The sequence below is a fragment of the Barbatula barbatula genome (genome assembly GCF_947034865.1).
Source record: "Barbatula barbatula genome assembly, chromosome: 12".
Classification (NCBI taxonomy): domain Eukaryota; kingdom Metazoa; phylum Chordata; class Actinopteri; order Cypriniformes; family Nemacheilidae; genus Barbatula; species Barbatula barbatula.
This window is the reverse complement of record NC_136775.1, coordinates 17,016,530-17,040,363: the sequence shown is the minus strand read 5'-3', so window position 1 is coordinate 17,040,363 and position 23,834 is coordinate 17,016,530. Positions and strand designations below refer to the sequence as shown.

The 23,834-nt window shown below is 40.4% G+C and overlaps 1 protein-coding gene across 1 annotated transcript; it reads right to left on the bottom strand.

Annotated features, from left to right (window-relative positions):
• Window positions 1-1,052: 1,052 nt before the first annotated feature.
• LOC306901361 (tumor necrosis factor receptor superfamily member 11B-like) lies at window positions 1,053-19,474 on the bottom strand. Its single transcript, XM_079469045.1, has 5 exons — window positions 19,266-19,474; window positions 14,637-15,000; window positions 11,233-11,442; window positions 5,310-5,534; window positions 1,053-3,036 (listed from the first exon to the last, which is right to left on the bottom strand). The coding sequence occupies exons 1-5, from the start codon at window positions 19,332-19,334 to the stop codon at window positions 2,645-2,647; spliced, it is 1,260 nt and encodes a 419-aa protein (XP_079325171.1). The 5' UTR covers window positions 19,335-19,474; the 3' UTR covers window positions 1,053-2,644.
• Window positions 19,475-23,834: the final 4,360 nt, after the last annotated feature.

Here is a 23,834-nt window from a genome sequence, read left to right as displayed (position 1 = left end):
ATATTCATTTTGTTTTTTAAAACATACACATACATGCATCTGTTTAAGAAAAATATATAAAACATTTATTTATCATTTCAATTATTGATAAATAGACACAAATACAATGTAAATATTTCCTAAATATGTATATACATGTTCATTGTGTGTTTATGAATACAAAATGCACAGTAAACAGACATATATTATGTAAACACACAAATTTATACTTGATGCATTAATCGTGATAAATGGCTCTCAGTGTTTTTCTTCTGCTGGCAAATGTGTTTACGCTCTTTTGGGTTAATCCCATTTTGACACAACGCTGTTTAGATGCAAAGAAAATCAGTGATCACGCTCCACTTCAAATTGTCTTTGGTTTAAAGATGTTATCATCTAGGATAAACAGAAATACATGTACCCTATGTTGATAAATTAAAGGTCATTTAACTTCCCAGTGGTAAATGTGGCTGAAACTGCCACTAATGGTAATAGGCCTAATGTGTAAGAGAGAGCTAAACTTCTCTGAACTGTTCGTCATTACCAAAACATCCACAATGAGCATTCAGTCATCATCTTTTGAAAACTTTGTAATATGCTTGGTCATGGAAAGACGCAGGACACAATAGGTATGGAAATTTACATAGGTTTCACACAAGAGTGTCATCCAAAACCACATTTCAAATGAGATCACATGAAAAACATGCGAAATTCACGTGGCATTTCTGTAAAAATATTGTTTTGCTGATATGAGTCATTAGGATTGTTTTGTTAATGGATAGATAGATTATTTTTATGCCGATCCACTGTGAGAGAAAAAGCTACGATGAAGTGACAAGTTTTTTCCTGGGGTACAAAACATCTTACTGTACTATTAAAGGTACATAATAGGTCCATAAGATACAACATTTTATGTTTTACCTGTAGAGGTACAAAAAGAAAACCCTTAGGGTAAATTCTTTCTTTCCTTTTTTTGTTTTCAGTTTGTATGAACTATTATTGTCACTTGGCAGCCTGACAAACTGAAACTTAAACTGCAACGGAATAAAGACTAAAGGTAAAAACTCTATATTAATAATAATGGTTTCTATTTATTATTATTATTATTGAGACATTAAAACTTGAGATCCAAGATAATGTTTAAATATTTCTAAATATTTCTAAAACACACTCATCAGTAAACCAAACAAGGAAATCGGGATACCCCCACCTACACCTCTTTGCTTTTCCATGACATATTTGCTTTACAAAGAACAACAGATGACATAAGTGTAAACACCAAAACCTGTCAAACAGAAACAAGCTGTCCCATTTGTCACGATCCTTTCCTCCTTGTCCTGGTAAATCATTAGCTACAGTAATGCATGGGTTATTTACATATTACAAAGGCTTAAAGAATTGCTTTTATCTGTATTCATTCATTCATTCAGCTCATTTCCAGCCATATTAGGAGAAGCTGTCAGACTCTCATGCTCACGTCATGCTGCATGAATGCCATGTGATCATAAACAGACAAAAATACGTCTAACCAAGAGGATTTAGTGATTAATACAAAAGTTTCATTAAAAAAACAAATCAGCAATTTTACACTGGCAGCACAAAGATATATATATATAAATATCATATATGTATTGGAGGAAGAAACAGGAGCATCAAACAATAAGTACATCTTGGGGTGTTAAAGAGCTTCAAGATTACAAAACTAGCTTGCTTGACTACAGGGGACTCATTTATAGAACAAGAATTACAACCACAGCAAGGTTGATTTTCATAAAAAAGGTCTTTGACGTGGAAGAGTGCTTAGCGCCACCTCAGGGTCTGAGCAGACGTATGCACTTTTGCCTGTCCGAGTGTTGCAGGTTTGTGGAAATCTAAGTACTTCTTGCCGCTTGTATAGGATTTGGAAGTTGACTGGTGCTCTTTCATATATCAATGCCATTAAGACATCATCATGAAACTGTTCAGCAGTGATTTTTAAACATTCTATAAATGAGGCCCCATGATTCAGCACAAATAGTATTTAAATACAAAAAAACATGTTATGAGTAAGTCCTCAGGGATGGATCATGTCTAAACACAACAGCCTCATTACATCCTGACACTTTGTCATGCTTCAATCACAATGGCACGTGTGAAAATATGTTTTTTTCTTAAAATATATCTGAAAATATGTTGTACTGTAGTACACATCAATATAGATTCCAACAGTCACAAATATATTTAAATTAAAGACAAATGATTTACTGCAGTTCTAGAGTCCAGTTTCTTGACAAATTGATAAATAATGTTTTTTCATTTTCAAATTTTGATAAAAAACCACCCCCTGACAATATCTACTTACAGTTAAATAAAACATAAATGCTCTTCGTTGTATTATTATACATTCAAAACCAACATCCTTTATTTACAGCTTTAACAGAGCATAGATTCAACTTCAAAGACATGACAAGTCAAGCCAAGTCCTGCGTTAATAGAGATTTTCATCTGACATCCCAGGACTTGTCTCTGACTCTTAGTGTTTCAGTCCAATACAAAAAACGAAAACAAGCATCTTTACAACAAAACCAGTCACCCCAACTCTCCCCTCTCAGCCCATAATCGAAATTATATACAACTTTATCCACTTAAATAACTCCTCTTTCAGTCGTCTTCCAACATGGCATCATTAGTCATTGTATGGTTTGGTTTTGAAGCACGTACCGTCCTGGATCATGCTCATGATCATCTTCTCATACACGCGGTGCATAGATGACGCGCTGATGATGCGACTCATCCTCTTCAGAGTTTTGAGGAGTGGTCGGCGGGCGCCTTTCGAGCGGAGTTTGCTGAGGCTCTGAGCAAGAGCCTTTCCCAGGTCATGACCACTGTTCTGAACCTTCCACAAGTGGAGGAGCTGTAGGATGTAGCGTTGAGAGGGACAGGAACGGACTACGGCCCGTACGACCTCCTCGCTCACTTTTTCTCCAGGTACACTATCTATCAACATCAACAGGTCTTCCAGAGTTAGGTTTTTGACGCTGGCACAGCGAGATACTTTCCTCTCGCAGTGGTTCACACCTATGAGAAGGAGGAGCTTGTCAGTCCTAAAATCCTGCATTGTATTGTCTTAGATTCATTGTTATCGAAGATAGTTCAGACAAGAGTGTTGCATAGGTGGGATGCACCGAATGATTGTATGCAGCAAACATTTAGGCATTGTGCAAGAATTTGAGGGTCAGAGAAAAAGGCAGTGCAGGAGTAAATTTCTAAATTAAAGGCGGTAGCTGGCGGTCTGACAATAGCCCCACCACACCAAAAATACTTTAAAATTACACAAAGGTGGAGTCACACAGTTCCCAGGCCAGTTCCCTGCCCTAAACAGCCTGTCAGGGTGTGTCTTTGCATCCTGGACATGAGTGCATCTTCTGAGAGAACAGTCAATTAGTGGTTGGATTTCTTTCATGTATGTTTTTTTTTCTTTAAATAATTTTACAGTAATCCAACAGTTTTTGTTTATTCAAATTGTTGTCTGATAATGTTGAGCGACAAATGTAATCTTTTTTCTCTGTGACATTTTTTGCAATGTTGACAATATAATGAACGCCGGTTTTTAAAAAAACCCGACACAGGAAGCCTGAAGCAGGCTAAGTAGGCTGATGTCCAGGACGATTATTAATTTGTGGTGGGTTCATGCACTTTTTTGCACACATTTCAATGAACTTTTTTGGTCTTTCATCAGTCAGTTAACCGGCCTGATATAAGCCATTCATGCAGGGGAGGCTCATATGGTTACAGTTTTTGCTTAAAGTTATATTGTGCGTTGCTTGTATATTATCTGCTAGAATGTAAAGTGTTTAACATTTTCGAATCGTAGTTTTGTAATGGATTTTTCTTTGAAAAGCAAGGGAAAACATGAAAAAGCACATTTTGACACAAAATAAATAAAAAGTGTGAAAAACAATATTCTGTATTAGGCCTTTAGTCAAGAAAAGTCATTCCTGCTTAAAGGTGAATTGTAATTCTGTGAACTGCCGTTTCAATAGGCGATTAGTTGGCAAAGTTTGTTATAGAAATTGTGAAAATAAATACCAAAAGAAAGTCCCAAACAAGTGATAGAGCATATATATAGATAAGTGATAGTAGTGACCAGCATGGTTAGCATGAATACGAGCAAGAAAGTGCAACCATTAGTGGCCATAAAGGATATTTTGGTCATACATTGTCAATTATTTTCAGTAGCTTTGATGGGTTTCATATCCCTGTGAAATCTATCAAGCTAAAAAAAAGATCAAAATTGTAATAGAATCACAACTACAGCATTAATTGTTTTGAAGAATTACAATTCACAGAATTACAATTCCCTATAAAAAGCTACTCTCGATGCTGCGTTTCAAACGCAATGGGAGAATGTCTTTGTTCGACCGGTTGTGAAGCATGTGAGATGCTATTTCTCTGGCCTATGAGGCCCGCGGTCAAGCTTCACCTCTATGTGTCAGAACTCATTCAACAAGGGGGGTTTCATCTTCTATGGCCTTAGCAAGAGGTGTCCCCTTGCAACAAGTGTGTGATGCGGCGGGCTGGTCCTCTGCGCACACATTTATCAGGTTTTATGGTCTGGATGTCCATGCTACTCCAGGCTCACACGTCCTGGAGTCTCGTCCCAGAATCATGTCTGATACCACACAACCTTGGGGGGTCCAGACACCTCCAGTGCGGCGCCGTTGGTATTCTCATTGCCATAGCGTTTGAAACGCAGCATCAAGAGTAGCATTTGATAGGGAACGTTTCGGGTTACTTGGCTGTGACCCTGTTTGCTGAAAAAGCAGGAAGGAGATGCTGTGCCTCAATGCCGCACTGTAGGCGTCCTTTCAGACAAAGTTGGTGTAATTAGCCAGATCACCTGCCGAGGTTATTTAAAGCCAAAACATTTTTGCGTGTTTGACACACGTGCTTCATAACCGGTCGAACAATGATGTTCTCCCATAGCGTTTGAAACGCAGCATCTCATTCACGCTTTTCCAGGGAACAGGGTTACAGCCAAGTTTTTCCTCACCCTCATGTCATTCCAAACCTGTATGGTTAATATAATATTATTCTGCAGAACACAGAGAAATTATTTTGAAGAACGATGGTAACCAAACAACCCAGTTGACCCCCATTGTATGAACACAGACGTTATCAACAAAAGATCTTCTTTCGTGTTCCAAATAGGAAATAGTCCCATACAGGTTTTAAACAGCATGAGGGCGAATTAATGATGACCCAAATGAGGTCAGTGGACATTTTCAGCACAACTGTTTGTTAAAAACAATAGAACTGAGACATTTAGATTCAGCTCTGCCCTCACAAACCTTGAATGAGGCTATTGAGCTTGTCCTGGTCCTTGTTTTGTTCTCTCCAGAGGCGGAGCAGGTGCTCCCTCTGCTGCTGAGGACTACAGCTTTTCTTCAGCCTCTCAACGTTCTTCCAGTCCACCTTACGTCCTGGAAGACTCTCGGACAGATGCTCCACTGAAATGGAGGCCAGCGGAGGTGACGCAACAAACTGAAATAGGGCCTCTTCACACAGTGTGATATCTGGAACGAGATGTAAGAAAGCCGCGTGGGCCTGTCATGCAAACAGTTGCACAATAAACATGTCAAAATGTTTATGGATCAAAATGGATCACATGGTTGGCCCTTTGAAAAAAACACAAGTGTTGGTACAAGTGTAGTAACCATATTTGTTTTGGTGCATTGATTACTTAGGGAAAACCTTGGTTTTACTACAGTAACCATAGTTTACTATAGTTTTTACAAAAAACATGGTTTTCAGAACCATGGTTATTTTGTGATAATCATTGTTTTACTATAGTAACCAATCAATTTTAACTGTAGTAAAACCATGGTAAATTTTTATAAGAGTGCGCACAGGCCAAAGAAACGTTGCACAGCATTCAAGCACCATCACTATATTTGGTAGCGTGCTTTAAGCCCTCGGGTTCGCACGTTTTAATACAGAAAGTAGCATGTTGCCACATGTTTAAAACTGATTAGACCGTCCGCGTCTCCACCCTTACTGTGGAAATTCAGGATTGTAAAACTTGTATCTAGTACCTAGCTTATAGCTTCAGGGGGAGTTGTATGAAGGTCATTAGAATTAGGCTATATATAAATATATATATATATATATATATAATGTTATATAATGTAGTATTGTGTAATGTCTAACAAATTATTTGCGTACCAACACAAACACTTGCTGACAGCAAATAAGTATAATATGATTTATTCTGTGTAAACAAGAAATACAAAAACCTGATCTGTGAATCAAAGAACAAAAACATAATTTCAACGAAGCATTGTGGAGCATTTACTTCTTGATGTGCGTGTTATATCCTTCTATGAAAAGGAGCAATGTCAGAATCATTTAGACTCTATTGGAACTGAAGATCATTTGTTTTATCCACTTCTGAGTCATAATGGGATAACAACTGAGCTATATTATACTGAGCTATATATATACAAGTGCTACATTTGAAAAATGTTTTGTATAAAACAGGTCACATGCTGTACTGTAAGCCACTCACTGTATACGCCAAATCACTCCATTTCAGAAACTCCCAATATACATCTTTTTAGTTTAACCTGATTGTTAAGTTTCTTTTAAATGTTATGTATTTCATGCCCTGGTTAAAATGCTGGGTATTCAGTAATAATCGTCATTTTTAGATTGCAGAGAATTAATTTTTTAGCTTTACCATGGTAAGAGCTATGTTCTTTCGAAGTTTAACACCCTGTTTACACCGCTACAAAAGACAACGCAATCTAAAGACGGTTCCGAAGTTAACCAGGCTGTGTTTGCTGATCGGTCTGCCTAGTGGCTAAGATGATAGCTATTTATATTGTATTTTTTATTCATATTTTCTTTATATATTAATATTTTAGTATGTAACAATTGTTTTTAATAATATTTTTGTACTCTATTAAATAAACAATTTGTTGAATGGTTTGTGTAACTTTGTCGCATTGAAGTTTAGCCAAGTGACGATGTTTCCACTGCAATCCAAAACAGACTACTAGACATTTTAACTTGCTAGCTAATGTCGTTTACTTGTTATTTCTTTAGCTTGTTCTCAGAAATAATCTGCAGGGAATCTGTTCGTTGGAGATGTTTACTTTGTTGAGTCTTTCGGAGGGATGTTATTACCGGGGATGAGTGTAAACTGAGTGACGCATTGCTCTGGCCTTAAGCGAGTAAGCCCATAGTTTGGATGGTTATTGAAGTTAAATGCTAATTATATCATGACAAATTAAAACAACTGTAAAACTGATGATCGATGACTATTTTAGGGATTAACTTTGGCTTGGTCAACTTTTAAACATTTTGGCAGCTGTTAAAAACATTACACTTGTTAAAACATGTGTCATCCAGTTCATATTACAAAGCATTTTCCAATGAAAAGTTTTGTTGGATGATTTAGCTGAGCTCTATTGAAATTACAAAATAGGACAGCTAAAGCATGAGAATTCCGAATGTACAATATTATATCACTAATTAAAAACGAAATCGATTGCAAGGATTTCGCAGGAAAGTTGGAACACCTTTCTTAGGAAGGTGTTGCATATACAGATACAATATGTGTGTGTTTTCCAAACTTACTCGTATTTATCTGAGGTCAAAGGACAAAGACTCAAAAGGTTTTTTCACATTTAACTTTTTTAACACCGGGTTTTTCCATACCCCAAGCAAACAAAATTCCAGTTTTATCTGTTTCACTGCTTAAAACTTACCAGGGGTTAAGAGATAGCCCTGGGTATTCATAACTTGATGTTTCACACTGTACATCACTAAACTCTGGGTTCATGTTCTTGTTTGCATATTTGCAGTGTCAAACTGACTGAATAAAAACGTATATATTTCCTTAAAAAGCACGTATAATAATTATAATGGCAATTACTATTTTATTTTGGTAATGAACAGGCTGTCAAGTTTGAGTATGACTATTTAGTACGTCTTTATCTAAATCGTCTACTGCAAAGGTAGCTAATTTAGTAATTCAGTATGATGTGCTTTTTTCTAATTAAAGAAAACTTACAGGATGTGCTCTGTCATCTCCTTTCCTTGAACTTATTTGTGGAGCTCTGTGCCTCACAAACTAAACCAAACTCATCAGCATATTGTCACAGTTTTTTTCCTTTCGTTTTGTCAATGTGTTAATTGTCAAATACTCAGTGTATATTTTTACTGTGTCGCATGTTTTGCATTATATATTGAAGGGAACTTGTCGTGATGGACACTTCAGAGAGATATTTGTGTTGTTGGACAAATGCTGCGATGAGACGCCTGAACAACTGATGAAACGGATGTTAACGAATGATTAAATGCTTAAATGTCTCAGGGCGGCATCCACCTGCACCCCCGAGTGTAATTTTTGTTCTTCGGAACCTGAGAGGCTTATGCTGAGCGATCTTCGATTCTTCCTATTGGATCTACGACGCAGAGCAGCGGAACTCGTCCTGGCATTTGCAATTCCCTTGGGTGTTTCAGTAGCTGGTCGGAGGTGTTTTAAAAGAGCATCTTTCTAAAATAATTTCTAAAAGAGCAAATTGTCCTGCAGCATGCACATGTCGCCATGTGTCTCACCGCTGTAGTCTTGGGTACGACCACACCATCCTCGAGACAGACAGGCATGATACCTACCTCACATGCTCCAGCATGCTGAAGAAGCATTTGTGGTCACGGCTGGCCGTGTTGCAGAGCTGCACCGTTTGCAGAGAATGTGATTTCGGGGGTGATTTCCTGACATCAGACTCTGAGCCCAGGACGAGCCCGACGTGGAGTTGCCATCCCCGCAGTTCACAGACGAATTCTTGGTACCTGGAACTCTCCGCCGCGACCCGGCCCCCACTAGGGTGTCAAGGTCCCGGTTGCCGTCTGCATCCCTGCAGCCCCGCCCCTCCCTGGACGGAGGTTTCAACAGAGGACATCAACTTCCTGCCAGGAAGCGGCTGTCAGGAACCACCCGGGGAAACCCAGGACATTGGGCGCAGCTCCGGCCACGCGATCGCTGTCAAGCCGCATGGGATGGTCCTTGCCATGTCCCACATCAAGCCGTTCCCTTTCCAGGGCCTGGTGCCCGCTTGGTCTACAGGGGACCTTCCTTCTCCCTGGGTGCCCACAGCATGCAACAGCCTCAATTCGATGTTGTGACATGCCACTTCCGCAGCCCTCCACACTCTCGATGGTGCATTCGGCAATGAAGACTTAAGGCAGGTAAGTCAGCAGACCCGCTCGTCCCCCCAGGGCCCTGACCCTGGCAGGACAGCCATGCTACCACCACAGAACCTACTCCCCAAAAGAGCAATGAAGCAGATCTCCCCGCTAGTTACTCCGTCACAATGTCTGGGGGCCTGGTCACGGTGCCTTGTGAGGATGATCTGTCTCGGCAAAACGATCGGTTGCCAGGCACTCGGTTGCCAGATGTCTTAGGGGTCACAACTCCTACTTTATTGCCCCTGAGTAAGGGGGGGCTGCACCCCATCCTGCGAGGTTGCACGGATGCGCATCCTGTATTGACATCAGGATTGGTTTGTGGTTATCGACCCGAAGGATGCGCTCCTCGTGCCTTGATTCTCCGGCAGACCGTTTCTTCGGTTTTGCTCTTAAGGGATGAGCTTACAAGTACAGCCTCCTCCCCCTCGGTCTTGCCCTGCCTCCCTGTGCCTTCAGAAAGGTGACGGAGGCTGTCCCTACCTCCCCCTAGGAGCACGACGTGCGTATGCTAACTATCTTGATGACTGACCTATCTTGGCACTCCTAGGATCTGTCGCCTACGCACAGGGACCATGTGCCTGGCACCTCGACCGATTGGGCCTACGGGTCAACCAGGACAAGAGCATGCTCTCCCCTGTCGGAGCACCTTTTTTCCCGATATGGGACTCTGTTACCACACAGCATGCCTCACGAGAGAGTGCTCATTCGATGCTGTGCTGCCTGGCCCTCATCAGGTAGCAGTCAGCGGTCACCCTGAAACACTCTGAGGCTCCTGGGGCATATAGCATCCTTGTCGGCATGCCGCTCAGGTTGATGCATATGAGACCGCTTCAGCACTCAGCCACTCCGGGCTGGAGTCCCTTTAGAGCAGCTGGGAGGCGTGTCGTGGTACGTCAGATGCCTCCCTTCTCGGTTGGGGTGCGGTGTGCAACGGGCAGGCAGTTTCGGGGCGCTGGACCGGCCCCCGCCTGCAGTGGCAATCCAGCATGGCTGCCCTAGCGTACGTCAACCATCAGGTGGCGATCGTTGATGGCAGATGTCGCAACTCGCCCGATACCTCTGGAGTCAACAGTGGGTGGTGTTCCTGCGGGCCATTTATATCCCGGACGATCTCGATCAGACAGCCGACGTGCTCTCTTGTCAGGTCGCTACGCGGAATTTGGTGACTCCATCCCCGCAGGCCAGCTCATTGGGAGCAGTGCGGGCAGGCACAGGTGGTCCTGTTCGCCCCCTTGCACACCTCCCATTACCTGCTTGAGTACTCCCTAACAGAGACCTCCTCGGAACGGATGCCTTTGGGCACAGCTGACTGCGGGACAAGCGGGAGAACATCTTCCCCCACAGTGAGCCGCCCCACACAGGTACTCTGCGGAGCTAGGGTAGAGGAGCATCTAAGTCTACTAGTCTACCATCCCTTGGCTGACCGATCTTAGACCTCTGCCCACTTTAATGACGCTCACGTGCCGTCCCATTCGCCAAGTTCATTGGCCTTTTCAAAGTAGAATCAGAGATGATAGGTTCTCAAGTCAAACCCCATTCTGTCAGTCTCGACACAACGCCTCATTCCCTCGATCAGTGAAATTTTCACAATCATTATGACAATAAACTGTTTCCATCACCTTGTCACTCAACTTCTATAAGGCTGAAGTGTAATGATTGTAATTCCTAAATATACAATAAATTGTGATTCTATTGGTAATGCAGAAGAGCTTAATTTCAGTTCAATAAATGACCGAAATTACATAGCACATAGTCTGAAGTTCTTCAGAAATATGATGTTTCTCCCCTCTGCCTCCCTTCCTCCGTGGCGTCTACATCCTTATAATGCCACCTCTTTGACCTCTTATGTTGTTAATTTGTTTTTTACAGAGTGTTCTGATGGGAAATCTTGAAATGCACCAACATCTTTATGACATATACCGTTTTTTAAATAAACCTTTGGCAAAGAAACAATTTGAGCTAATGGTTAGCTTCAACCAGATAAAATAATTTTGAGCGGTTAGGCTTGTTGTAGCTTACCTGTGTTACACTCTATGTGCTGATGTGAACAGTCAAACTCTTTATTGTCCGTCTCACACAGAGTGTCCTGAGAGGCCGTTCCTGATCTGAAGGTTTTCAGTCCCAGTTGACTGCAGTCCTTGTGTGGCACGCAGGGTTCTGTAGATGAGGATGTGCTGGAGAAATAACCCAGTGGGCACCTCTCACACACAGTGTCTCTGTCTGGGGTGCCTGCATGAAACATATACAACCCATTTAATGCACAACAATATATTTGATATTTGAGAAACAAAACACACCCATAAATTCATTAGTCTAGGTTCTAGATAATACTGAGACGTAAAGCCACAATTCAAATCCACAATTATCCATATTGTGTTAATTCTACATATAGGTTGATATTGGGAAATAATCCAGCACCCATTTAAAGTTTTGCCTAAAGGTTCACACCATTGACTACCATAGTAGAAATAACGATCGTTTTTGTTCTGTTAAACACAAAAGAAAATATTTTGAAGAATTAAGGAAAACCAACGATTCTGGGGCACCTTTGACAATCATTTTAATGGTAGTCAGTGGTGCCCCACAAATCTCAGTTGCTAACCTTCTTCCAATTATCTAAACAGGTTTGGAACAACTCAAGGTTGAGGAATTCACATCTCTTCCCAGATTCACAATGGTTACAAACTCTCTCTCTCTCGATTTGATATTGCTATCGTAAATGCGTTGAGTCATGCGGATTGTTTAGTGAAAATCTGGGGGTGGAACTTTTAAATGTTAGCACTATTAAATGTGATTTAGTGGCACGAAACTCCTGCTCACCACAGCAAACAAGAAATAGACAAATTCATTTCCCTTTTTTAAAACAAAGAGAACTCCGTACGGACCACCGCACTGTGACAACTGAATGGTATGAACACCCACATGACGTGATTTATAAAACATTGGAAGTGGAACTTTTACGATGAGTCCCTTTAGTTGTCATTCACAAGGATGACAATAACAAATCTCAGTCACATGTGCAGGTGATTCACATCTGAAAATAACAAAGCAGATTTGACCTATAAGTTACCAGGTAGGAGGTTAAATACAGTAAGTATATTTGACAATTATGTAGTGTACGTCATTTCTAGGAAGTGAGACAATTCTTAAGAAAGTGCAAGGGGCGGATGCTCGTGCAAAGAACTGCCGTCACTTTTTTAGGGATGCTGTGGGTTTGTGGGTATTATGGCACCGGATCCAAGTAAGTTTTCCACCCATTTGATGACCCACCAGACGGAAATAGTTAAATGAAAAGTAGATTTTAAGTATCTTTCAAGTGGCACAAATGGTGTGGGATTATTTATGTGCAAAAATGTATTTATTGTTTCATATCCTTTGCTGTTACTATGAGCAACATTATCAGAAAAGCTTGAGCATGGATGCAAATTGCTCGTGATTGCATTAGTGCTTTAAGACGTGAAAAAATGTCTTGTTCACCAGTGCACCTTATCTTTATTGTCAACATGATTGAACAAATCTATTCATTAATAAATATCTGGCTTATGAGGAATAATATATTATGAGGACTTCACAAGACTAACAAATCTTTTGTTTAAAGAATCTCTGTCGCCGTCTTATGGTGAAAATAATGTTTTTTTCCTTAACAGAAAGGCAACAAGAAAAGTGGAATATTAAAAACAAATAGATGTGAATTTATGACTATACCCGGCAATACATTTGTGAAAGTATCAGATATTAACAAATCTCCCTTCTTTATTTTATTATTTGTACAAGACAAAAATTCCGGAACATCACCAAAAATTCTTTGAAGATAAATCAAACCCACATCCCTACCATCTCAGATGCTTGTGAAAACCCTTTCTCAGATATCTTAATATCGTGAGGTTTTGGCCTGTGAATTTCCGCTTAGGATGTGGTGTTTCTGGGCTGGGAAGCCATCAATTCACAGAGAAACAGAGGATAATGTTGGACCTGATTAAAAAGAGACCCACAAATTCTAAGAACGTGACGGATCATCCCAGTTAGCTGTATGCTGCAGTCTGATGGGGGAGGCCAATGTGATAACAACCACTTCTGTTATTCTGTATAATGACTAGCAGTGTCACTGATGGAACCAAGCCACCGCCGGACTTTCACACTAACACAACGTCCAGCGTGATGAACACATGCCCTGACAACACACACACAGCGCAGGACTGCAGTGAAAGTTTAGGGGAAGTATCAGCCTACTGCTCATTTACATTCCTTCCTTATGAATGTGTTATTTTAACCTTGAAACGGTTGGATTAAAATGGATAAAAAAATGTTGCAAAGCAGGAATATGAGATTATTGTGGTTATGATTCAAGGTCAGCTGAATGATTCAGAAAACAATCTTGAGTCTCTGTGGCTCCCTAACGGTTATTGAAACGGACTGAGGGGGCCACGGGAAGTGAGTTATTCTCACGATGTGTGAAACTGGTGAATCGGATGGTTGAAATGAGTACAAATTGTACCCAAGAAAGAAATAGTGCAACTCTGAGTAAGTGGTGTGTTAGAACTACCATAGTGGTTAGCAATTGGTGAGTCACTACAAGTCTGTTCTCACAGTGTCAGAGTCATCTGGTGAGACAATGCTAAATGCTGATAATGAAAAGCAACTGTTTGTGTAGCTACATTGTCAAATATTTTGCGTAGGTAAACAAACAGGCCAATGACCTTGCATTTCCCATATCTTGCGCTGTTGACATCAAAGGCTATACTCCAACTGGAACCCACCATTCGAACACCAGCCTGGAAATTTGCTGGTCTTAGCTGGTTTAAGATGGAAGTAGCTGGTTTATGCTGGTCTTCAAACCTGGTCAAGCTGGTGTTTGACTGTTGGGTCTAGCTAAAACCAGCTAGACCAGCTAAAAAAGTTGCCAAAACCTCTCTAAAACCAACCTGCTTCACCATCTTAACCAGCCAAAAGTAGCCAACCAGCTTAGGCTGGTTTTAGTGTAAACTTGCCTGTATTTTATATACGTTATAAAATAATTATAAAACAACTGGTATTGAGATACATGGTATTTTCTCAAATGTTTCCATAAGATGTACATTAGAACAACAAACTGTAAAAATCATAGTCTTTCGTATCACACTGTTATTATAAAATGTGTAAGTATAAAATTCTATATTGTTCCACAGCAGATGTAACACAGGTATATCCATAAATGCAGAGTGCCAAAAAATTAAGAAAATGATACACTGAACATATCCAGTATATACCGTGTCAATGCAGTTCATGGTAACTTTTCAACGTTGAATTCTATGGATATTACTGTTGACTTTTCTACAACACCGTACAAGCATTGTCCTGGGTCAGTACAACAGAAAAATCCTAAATCATGCCTAGCAGAACCACTGTTCTAGCACATAGTGGTCAGAGAGCACATGTATACTTACCCGGCACGGCAACCCCAAATCCGAGCCGGCAGGCAGTGTGTCGGACACAAAACTCCACCACTAGGTGGAACCCGGGTTTACACTCGCAGACCCGGTCGTGAGTGCTGTTACACTCTCTTCTCACGATTTGTCTTTCCTTGCAGACAGATGTGCAGTGTTGACAGCTGTCTCCCCAGTGCCACTGTTCGGCAAAACGTTTCTCTGGGCAGGAGGCGCAGACGGTGGGCTCCTTTGCGGTGCAGTGGTGCTCCACGGCCGTGCCCGGTGGGCATTGGTCACATAGCAAAATCTCAGAGGTCACAGGGTCCTGGTGCTGGTATTTGGGTATTTCATGGTAGGCCCAGGCAAAAGACACGGCAAAGAGCTGAGAACACAAAGAGAACAAACAGATAAAAACGATGTGAATGTGAAACCATTGTCTGATGAAAAAAGCTGTAAAATGCACTTTCAAACTTAACGTGGTCTATTTTTATAAAAAGAGAAGTTACTTTTTATCAGGCATATTGGTTACTGCTGTCTGAAACTACTTCTTAGAACTGCTATTTTTAAACATGAGTTTCCTAACCTTCTTCGATGATAAGCATTTATACTGTAAAATAATCACAATCACACATCTGAATGTAACATTTTTACAACACTTTTTTATACTCCTACACAACCCCTACAAGACACACTTGTCTTGACAACAGAAACGTTTAAACCAGATGTTTATGTCACTTTTTAATTTAACTATTTTAAATAACAACTGGATTCCACTAGAGCAATAATCTCTGTTCACCATCAGTTTTTAGAAGTTAAAAAGCATGTTTTAAAAAAAAGCTTTCACATATCTCTGTGCGATAAGTTTAGACATGACACAATCGTACAACATTCATCGGGCCCACATGACAACAACAGTATTTGCACATGCTAAATAAAACCGTTTCAAAACTTTGTATGTTTTGCCAGGGCATGTGTTATTCATGTTGTGTGTTGTGTGAAAGGCAGACGGAGTCCGGTTTACAATTCATAATGCACAACTGTTGCACTACATCTTTGTTCATGTTGCACTGACACCTAGTGGTGTAGATGCATTACCACACAAGATCAAAAGTTACACGGTTCAGCTGCTACTGTCAAACTGCTTTATTCTCCGCTTATAAGAGAAGTACATATGGGAATATACAGGAAAATACAATGCAATACATTAAATAATACATTTCCATATATTGGAACCAAGTGCTTAAAATTTTCAATATATGAAAAGCGGCGATTCCATATTTACAATAATATATTATAATATATTAACAATGCATTATTCTATATATTTTCTAAAATTAATTCAATTATTTAATATATGGTGTCCAATAGCAAAACTGTTTATATATTCAGCTAGTTATGTGCATTATTATTACATTCTAAAAATAATCCAATTACATTACGTGCACGGCTTGAAACCTGTTACTCCCAAAACTGTTGACGGAGATCCAGCAGAAGGTGAAAGTTGCATAGCTCAGATCTCCTCCGCAAAGAATCAGCCAGAGTTATTTTCTCTGGGGACTTCCCTCTCACACCGCTGCCATGACAAACAATACGCTCCGGATATCTCTCAGGCCTTAGAGTGACAGCTCTTGGCTCTTGTCAAATGAGCAAGATTCACGAGCACTAAAAGAGACGGAGTGAGAGAGGATGCCAAGCTTCCCATAAATCCCTCTCGTCTGAGTCTCCAGACCAAACATTGTTTTCTCCACAGCAGGTGGTGGGACTCTGTGAGGAAATCATTAAATCCTTTAACTCATTTTTAGCACACGGAGTGCCGCAGATAAAGAGTGGAAAACTGGAAAAGCCGGTGAACTTTTAGCCTTTTGGCTCTCCGGCCAAGGTTGCCATTCGACGAAGAAGTGTTTGCAGCGCTCTAACCCGAAATTACATACTAATATAGTCTCTGACAGTTGTAATTACACCATTCAAAGGATCTGAAGGCAAAAGTCAAAGTCGAATTTTGACCTTGAATTCAAACGCCTGATTTTAAGGTACGCTACATTTATCTCAGGCCTACGTACTGTAGGGTGCTTTTCAACAAGTCTCTCAAAGAAACTCCAGAGTTTGGAGACCGCAGTTGCAAAACATTTGCAATTGCAAAACATGATACTGAAATTAATACGCCAAATCCCAGATGGTCCAAGAATGATGGAAGACCACTCAACAAGCATCTACAGCACATACCTAATAAATGAGAAAGTGTGCGCACACCACAGAATGACTAGTTCTGTATTTCTACAGAAAACAAGCTTGTAAAATGCTATTAAGTCAAATTGGAGCGGCGCGTCGGAATCACGTTGCGCTTCTGAGCGCAGGTGGTCTCCAAGGACACAGCAAGGCCTTCCTAATGAAATGATGAGGTTACATCATTCAGACCTACATCACTGTGGAACCCTGAATAAAATGCAGCCTAGCTGGCTGTCTCCGGCCCTGTGGGCTATCTGGTCACCGTCTGGGAGGCCTGGCATGAAACACGTCTGTGGTTCTTGTTACGTCCTCGTCATAAAGCCTCACACACAACTCAGGGACGCGAGCGATACCGGGTTTAATGAGAATGAGCCAGTAAACTTGCCCACCAACAACTCCGTGTATGTCTGCTGGTTAATTTGCCATTGTACAGGAAGAAAACGTACCAGACAAAACAAGCACAGACCACATACTGTTTATTCTTCGATAAAATTATTCATCTCGCTTGCCATGCATATACGTCAGACATATGTGCAGCGGTTCTCGACTGCTAGGTGGCAGCCCAAAAATGGGTCAGGAGTCTGTTCTGGTAGTATGATGCTAAAGTTGTGGGAGCAAAATAAATAGTTTTTCAGACGTGTTCAAACTAAGGGACGACACAACTCTCCTCCTTATATGTCAAAACACAAAGACTAAACTTCACTCTTGCCCTGCAAATTTTGACAGGTGTCAGCAGGTACAAATTCAGCCACTAGTAAAGAAAAGGATTGTTAGTTTAGAGCACATGAGTTGCTGTGTTTTCTGTGCTGACTTGCAATTAAAACAAACCAAAGAAATCAACGCTCGTTCATTTACAGATAGTTCAATCTTTATCTGCTAAGGTTGTATATTTTCAGGTGTAGTTCGAACGATGTGAAACCAGCACCTCTTCCATCATTCAACTCCTGGAAAGAGACAGTTAGCAAATAAAAACAACAACGGCTTTCAGCTGCTGACATTACTAGCGCTGTTAGAAAAGAGGAAGTTAACACTTTGTACTTCCTTTCAACATTTATTTGTTCCTGACTGAATAAACGCTGCAGCTATCTTGTTTAATGTATCCAGGGCATTTGTAATGTCGTTCACAGGTGAAAACAAAACGTGCCGGTGTGAAGGACTACCTTCTTTGTATCCCCTCCAGGGGATATCAGCAGCCAAACAGAAAGACTCTTTTAGGGAAGTACTTACAGATTCACTCCGTCCAGATATCAGCTAGATAACAGCTCCAATGTTTTCATATCAAACTCCAGCTTAACAAGGATTAATCTAAAGAGCATCTCCATGGGAACCCACATACAAAGGTCTTTCCAAAAAACGACAGACCGCACGGAAGTCTTTTGACAGCATGTTTGGTCCTAACAATATCTGCCAAACATGTATCCATGCAAAGTTAAAGAACCACGAATGGCAGCGCATGCAAAGCGCGTAACAAAAAAAACTTAATATCTTCCGTACCTGCAAGTCACTTTAATCTCTACATCAAACGTCTGCACAACGAAAAAGACACGGGATCCATGCCCGCATACAGGAGATACTCGAACCCAAATGAATCGTCCTTGAGCACCCATACATCTAGATGTCTGCATTTGCATCTGCAAGACATTGTTTGCTCATCTATACATCTCTGAGAGGTCTGATCTATCAGATGTTATAGAATGTATGCAAAACATACAGACGTACCCGTGCTATCTGGGATACAAATAGGGTACTTCATTTGTCCCAAGCATAACCTTAATTATTTTGCGAACTTAAATCTTTAAACTCAGGCATTTATTACAAATAAGCATTGCGTATATCATGGCTTTCTCTGAAACACACTTCAATTATTATAAGCTGTTACTGCTATTGATATAAACCTACAAATATGAGATTTTCACAGAATCCATCTCTATGCAAATGCTTATCGGAAGCTAAACAATAAAGAACATCGTCACTGTACAGCCCAGAATCAAGCAAAAATACGTGTTCATAAAACGTGCGTCAGAAAAGAAAACGAGCTGACGAACCAGACCGCGCAAACGTGAGCATCAATAAAGTAACGTTTGATTTTTGGCGCGTTTTCGCCGCGAACGCGCCTGTGACGCAGTCCAGTTACGCAGCTCGTGAAGATTTTAGGTTTGAAACGGTAAGATAAGTTAACACGCGAACGCATCCCCGGGAAAAAGATGTAAAGATCGGCCGCTTCATTCACCTGCGCTTCCCGACAGATACACGCGTCTGGTAGGTAAAGGCACAAACGCAAAGTTTTGTCATCCTCTGTTTATACTGGTTTCCATAAAGAAAGAAGCATCATACAATGACAAGAGAGGCAAAAACGGAGCAAATGGTCTCATGCGGGATCGCGCACTTCTGACAGACGGACAGACAGATCATCGTACTCACCATCTGTAATTTCATTGCTGTCGGTGGAGGCATATTCAGCACACGCATAAGTCTCGCGAAAGTCCGCATGGACAAGATCGTTTCCACACTTATAGTTTAAGGGATAAGGTCAGAATGTGCCCACCCACTTTATGGCAGTGCCTTCCATCCTCTGGCTGTCTGAGGACAAAACAAATCATTACCTGCGTCAAGTGTTCTTTCGATGAAACAGGGATGAAACACGGTTGTATTTTTAGATTATTCGGGAAATGGTGACGGGATTCCTTCATGAATCAAACTATGACGTGGATATTTCGGGATATTTATATTATAGAGGCAAGGATCATTTTATATTAGTAATAAACGCTATTAAATAGCTTTCATCACATAAAGTTGATGTTTGATTTTCACTATAAGAAACGAGTATTTTGTTTGTGAAGCTTGGACAAAAAGAAAATGTTCGTCGGTGAAGCCCCCAAGCAGCCTATTATTCATCAACATCACCGATCTTCACATCTGTAGACCCTTTAAAGACAGTAGGCTGCTTTGGTGGCTTGACTGGGTAAAATAATCAAACCAGTTGTAAATTCACTTTGACAAGCACTTCACAATTATATGCTTTCCAGCTCTAAAGGGTACTGTTGCCAGGATCCTCTTTCTCTGTGGTCTTTGGCTCAAATGCGACCGACTGCTACCTTGATACAAGTCTATGCGCAATATTTGATTTGAATGTGTCCAAACCAAATTGGGCATTAAAGAACCTTGCCAAGTGACATGCTGCAGGTCACAGGGGACAGCAGGGACACCAGCTGCATGTAAAGTACTTCAACAGTCCTGGTTTTATGACAGAGCCACAAAGTATGTTTGCGATTTTGTGTGGTCGCACCATCGTTCCAGATTGCGTCCTGAGAGATTCTACCCAAGATAGTACGCCCATCACGTCTTCACTCTGACATCCCGCTTCCAGTTAACAAGCATTCATCTGACTGGCTCGCTCGGCTTTTGAATTTTACATTCATAATTTATGAGCGCCTACAATTTTTTAAATATTTGGGCTTTTGGTTATAACTGAGGTTAAACTTTTCTAAGTGAAGACTCAAACATTCCCCTTTTGTTCGCTTTCCAAATAATATTTTAAACCCATTTGGTACTCTTGAGCCAAAAAGTTTGCTCCAAGATGAAAGCGATGAGAAAACCATACTTCATTTCATATTGCATATCATCATAACCATCTCTAAGTTTCCAGAAAACGTTTATCGCCGCGCTCTATCTGTCGACAGATGCTGTGTTACGCATCAGACCTAGATTCACCCTGAAGACCCTAACAAGCCTCGGCGGTCTCCTTGCGTATTTTCCTGACGTACTGGCCGCTTCATTACTTCAACAGTGGGAGCAACGCAGGCCGTACCTCGGAAGGTTGTGGGGGAAGACACACCGCAGCATTTATCCTGTCTTAAACAGACGTAGCTCTCAACGCCATCGGTGACGCGTGCATCGGCTGGCCGACCTGTGGTGAGGCATTGTGGATTCCTTCACCGATGTATGCGCAGACATGATGTGGGTGCTAAGAGGTCAACCATGAGTTCTGCCATGTGGCCAGTCTAGAAACCAACTCAAAGCCATTACCCACACACTCATCATAAAATGACAATACTTTGCAATCTTTGGAGGCTACTGTATTTTCTCTAAAATGCTATTCTCCACACAAAGTACAGGAAGAGGTCAGTAAAACAAACAAGTGCCCAGAAGATTACAACTAGATTATTTGTTTAAGGCACATTCCACAAATAGGGTACAAACCGTCTGAAACTTTTTCTTTAACTTATTGACAGATGTTCATTGTCAGGCCGTCAGTCTAAATATTATGAAATTATATTTGTATTCTCTTTATTTTGATCCCATTTTTTTGGGCGTGTCTAAATAGAGTTCAATAGTTTGGATGTTACTTTGAAGGTAAAGCATGACAAAAATAACAGAAGTATGAGGATTGTTTGGTTTTGGGTTGATTTTAAGTTTTTGTTATAGTATACATTTTTCTTCTTTCATTTATATTTGCTATATATGAAAGAAAACTATTCATAATTTGGGTAACAGGGTTGAAAGCAGAGCTCGATGATTGATGGATACAGTTGAGTAGACCCAGTAGATGGGACAGCCCAGAATCCTTTTACTTTTCATTCTTACTTAATGTTATGTTAGATCATAATTTGATGAAAGCACTTGGTTCCTCTACTTTGAAAACATAATAAGACCAGAGTGTATCCAATTTGTGGAAAGTGACATACATAATAGCACAATTACCACATAAACTGAGCGTTGAGGTGTTGTGTGGGCAGTTTAGTTCCTGAACTCCTACAGCAAACAAGGGGTTTCTTCCAAAAATGCCTCGGGATGACCTATTCCTCATTTAGGAGAAGATCTTCTACTGTATGACTAATTTATGTGTGTTCGTTGTGGGGAACTTATTAAAAAAGCTCCAAATGTGTTTTGTTATTCACATGCAAAGTGATGCAAACACTCCAGTCTTACAGCTTTTACCTGTCTCACTCACTTCTTCAGGATCTGCATTTCTCAGATGGGACACAAGTAAACAGATTTAGCAGGGGCAGCTGCATGTCCATAAAGCAGGGTAATTTACATATAGTATACATTAAAATAGTGATCAAGCCTCGGTTGAATGACACTACTGATAACAGTGGGGACCTCCAAACTATTTATTTCCATAACTGATCTGACCATAAGTGCAAAGAACAGGAACTTAAACTGACAGGTGGCTGGCAGCAGCACAACTGTAAGCAAAATATCATCAATCTAATGGTCATATCAACCTTTCATATGCATGCTGTTATATCTCTGTAACTGAACTCCTTCAAAAATTACTCAAGAAAATTCAGTAGTTCATGTTCTCATTGCTGAACTGATATAACATGGTGTTCACAATGTCAAGTCATGGGGTTCAATGCATAAATGTAAACGGTAAAAGGTGATTTCTCGAGTTGCATAGGATAGGCCAAACATAACATCTAATACGGATCCAGTCACGCTCTCCTTTGATCTGAAAGCTCCTGTTAGTATTCAAGGCTATAAGTGACAAAGATATAATTTTGAGTAAATTGCAGCTTTAGTGACACTGACAGACAGTGTTGGAGGGATTGTCAAGTGGGTTGGGTGGATGGGTTTGGCCAGAGTGAGGTCAGAGTGGAAATGATAAAAAAGCTCTACCAGATGCTATGGGCTACCAAACTTGAGCTGGCCGGTCCTAAAGAAATCTTTGATGAGGTATTTGACCTTCTCGTGTTTTCTGTCTCAGAAACCTGCGGTCTTCCAGACCTCTCATTTAGTCTTTTTATCATTTCCTGGCACATGCGAATATAAATCAAAAGGACAACACTTTATTTGTTCCTGACAATGACAGTCAAGTGCAGAACCAAGAGTGTGTAAACAAAGATGTTCTGAGGCCTTCAGAAAAAGAAGACCTAGAGAGAAAGAAGGTGTTTACATTCATGTCTATTGCTCGTCTCATGTTTTATGCGGTCTTCGTTTGGGATGTATGTCATGGTCTTTGGGGTCTCTAGAGACCTCAGGCAAATACAATTTTGTAACAAAATATTTTTTTAAACAAATGTAATTTGACTCTATTCATCAATGTTTCTAGTCTACATTTGTGCAGTTTTTGGAGGATTTATGATATTTTTATAATTTGATAAAATTTATATAAATAAAGATATTTTTAAATAGGTTTTGAATAAAAACAGCTTTTTTCCCAAAATGTACTTTTAAAAAAGGCCCACATTTCTAGCTTTCATTCATGGGGATAACATGGATACTTTGACATGGTTTAGTGTAAGATTTGCCCGTCTTTTGGAAAATGTAGTTTTAAAAGTAAACAATTATCACTTTTTCCATGATTGATGCAGAGCTCCACTTTTTGCTATGTGCTATTAGACCAACTGAAAGATATCTTTTCATTTTGATTCATATTATGAATTTGGATATTTCAAACATATTATGAAATCAGTATTACAATGTAACACGGTTCGATAAAAGGAAGGAGGCGGGAACCGGCGAATATTCCTTTGTTTATTATATTAAACAAAAACAAACAAATATTCACCGGTTCCGCCTCCTTCCAAAACAAATGTCCAGGCCTGGGACTCAATTCAGAAAGCTTGGTGAGTGTAAACTCAGAGTAAGTTAACCCCAGAAGTAACCATAGTATCCTACTCTGTGAACCTAACCTGGTCGGGAGCAGGTTTTATTCCACTAACCCGGGGTTTGTTCCTCCGTCAATCCTTATTACCTGTGTTACCGGCCTCGTCCGTTCCCTCACGGCTCTCGTCCCGCTGGTTTTCATATCATTCTATTAATTTAATCTAAACTTCAGTTACTAACTGTGAGAGAATTGCATGTCTGTGCTAAATAGTTTTTTCTCATCCTTTCATCTCTATCTCTCTCCCTCACTCTCAAAGAAGCTTTATTGGCATGATAAAATAATATTAACACTGCGAAATATAAACATTCTGAACAAAAAAAGATTACAATTAAATAAAAGTGTCTATATATACTGTACATATCGATATAAACCGAAAA

Coding starts and splice junctions, on each gene's coding strand:
- LOC306901361 (XM_079469045.1), bottom strand. CDS start 19,334: ATGCGGACTTTCGCGAGACTTATGCGTGTGCTGAATATGCCTCCACCG. Junction 11,443..14,636: donor ATTTGGGGTTGCCGTGCCGG/GTAAGTATACAT, acceptor TGTTTCATGCAG/GCACCCCAGACAGAGACACT. Junction 3,037..5,309: donor GCTCAATAGCCTCATTCAAG/GTTTGTGAGGGC, acceptor TCCTTCTCATAG/GTGTGAACCACTGCGAGAGG.